Below are 1,146 nucleotides of genomic sequence, written 5' to 3' on the forward strand. Positions count from 1 at the left end.
GTTTATTAGCTAATTGTACACATGCTTAAGACATTTTTTTCATGTCATTACTTTTTGATGATTTTCTCTTTTATGATATGCTGTGCCTTTGCAAGCTTCTTTCCTTTTAATGTTTTCACAGATTATTATCTCCTCTCTGACAGTCTTTTCACTATATTAACATCTTTAGTCTGATTATAGTCAAATTTAACAAGTTTAGAAACTTTAGGAAAGATACTCTTTAAAGTATCTTTTTGTTGTTGAAATGACAAAGCCAGGTTTATTGCTCCAGGTGAAACCAGTGGACACAGATTAAGGGGGGAGATGAGTAGAGAAAGTTGGAGAACATGCCCTCAGGGCCATTGCTGAGGCACCCTGGCGAGCTGACCCATGCACTATCATCGGCTCACAGGCCAGGCTACACCTTACACCCCGAATTTCCAACTGCAATCCAAGGCGCTGGGGAGCCGGGCTCCTTCTGTCCACGCTGCTGCCCGTGGAGTAGCCTGCAGAGGTCTGAGGATGGAGGCAGGGGCTGTGTCCTTAGGAAGGTGTCGGTGGAGGAGGAAGAGGCTGCCTACTTCTTGGCGAAGGCTTTCAGAAATGCCAGCTTCTTGGGCAGGCTGGTGCTGGCTTTCATCACCACATCATGTTCCGTCTTCTTCCGGAACCTGACCTCCAGGTCCTTCTTGAGCTTTCGCTGCTGCACAATGTGCACCTTCTTAGGGGTAGTACCACGACCTCCCTTCCTCAGCCTCCGCCTGGTTCTGCTCCCAGGCCTCCGCCACGGCAGTGTCTTGCCCTTGGCCGGCCTCTGCACCTGGAACTTGCGCTGCCCCTGAGTCATGATTGGATATCTTGCGGCCCAGGATGTGGGCCTAACTGCTTCATTCTGAGGAGGCAGTCTCATTTCCCTACTTCCAAGTGCTCATGGGACTCAGCCTGCAGTTCTGATAACTGATAAATTATTGATGAACAAATTATGGTCAGATACAGTGTTGCTGATTTTTAAGTTCAGATTCAAAGATGATCTATCTTTAAAATGTTCAAATTTATAAACTAAATTATGATATTTTCTTTCTTAGATATGAACAATGCAAACAACTGAAATTAATGTATTTAGTTTGATAAACTTGTTCACATTTGACACTTGGAGCCTTAAAATTT

The 1,146-nt window shown here is 44.9% G+C and overlaps 1 protein-coding gene across 1 annotated transcript; it reads right to left on the bottom strand.

Moving 5' to 3' along the window:
* Nucleotides 1-547: 547 nt before the first annotated feature.
* LOC114232339 (leydig cell tumor 10 kDa protein homolog) lies at nt 548-826 on the bottom strand. The gene has a single exon (XM_054719724.1). It carries the CDS (start codon nt 824-826, stop codon nt 557-559), a length of 270 nt encoding a protein of 89 aa, XP_054575699.1. The 3' UTR covers nt 548-556.
* Between the last annotated feature and the right edge of the window lie 320 nt (nt 827-1,146).

The sequence above is a fragment of the Eptesicus fuscus genome, chromosome 7, assembly GCF_027574615.1.
Source record: "Eptesicus fuscus isolate TK198812 chromosome 7, DD_ASM_mEF_20220401, whole genome shotgun sequence".
In the NCBI taxonomy this organism is placed as follows: domain Eukaryota; kingdom Metazoa; phylum Chordata; class Mammalia; order Chiroptera; family Vespertilionidae; genus Eptesicus; species Eptesicus fuscus.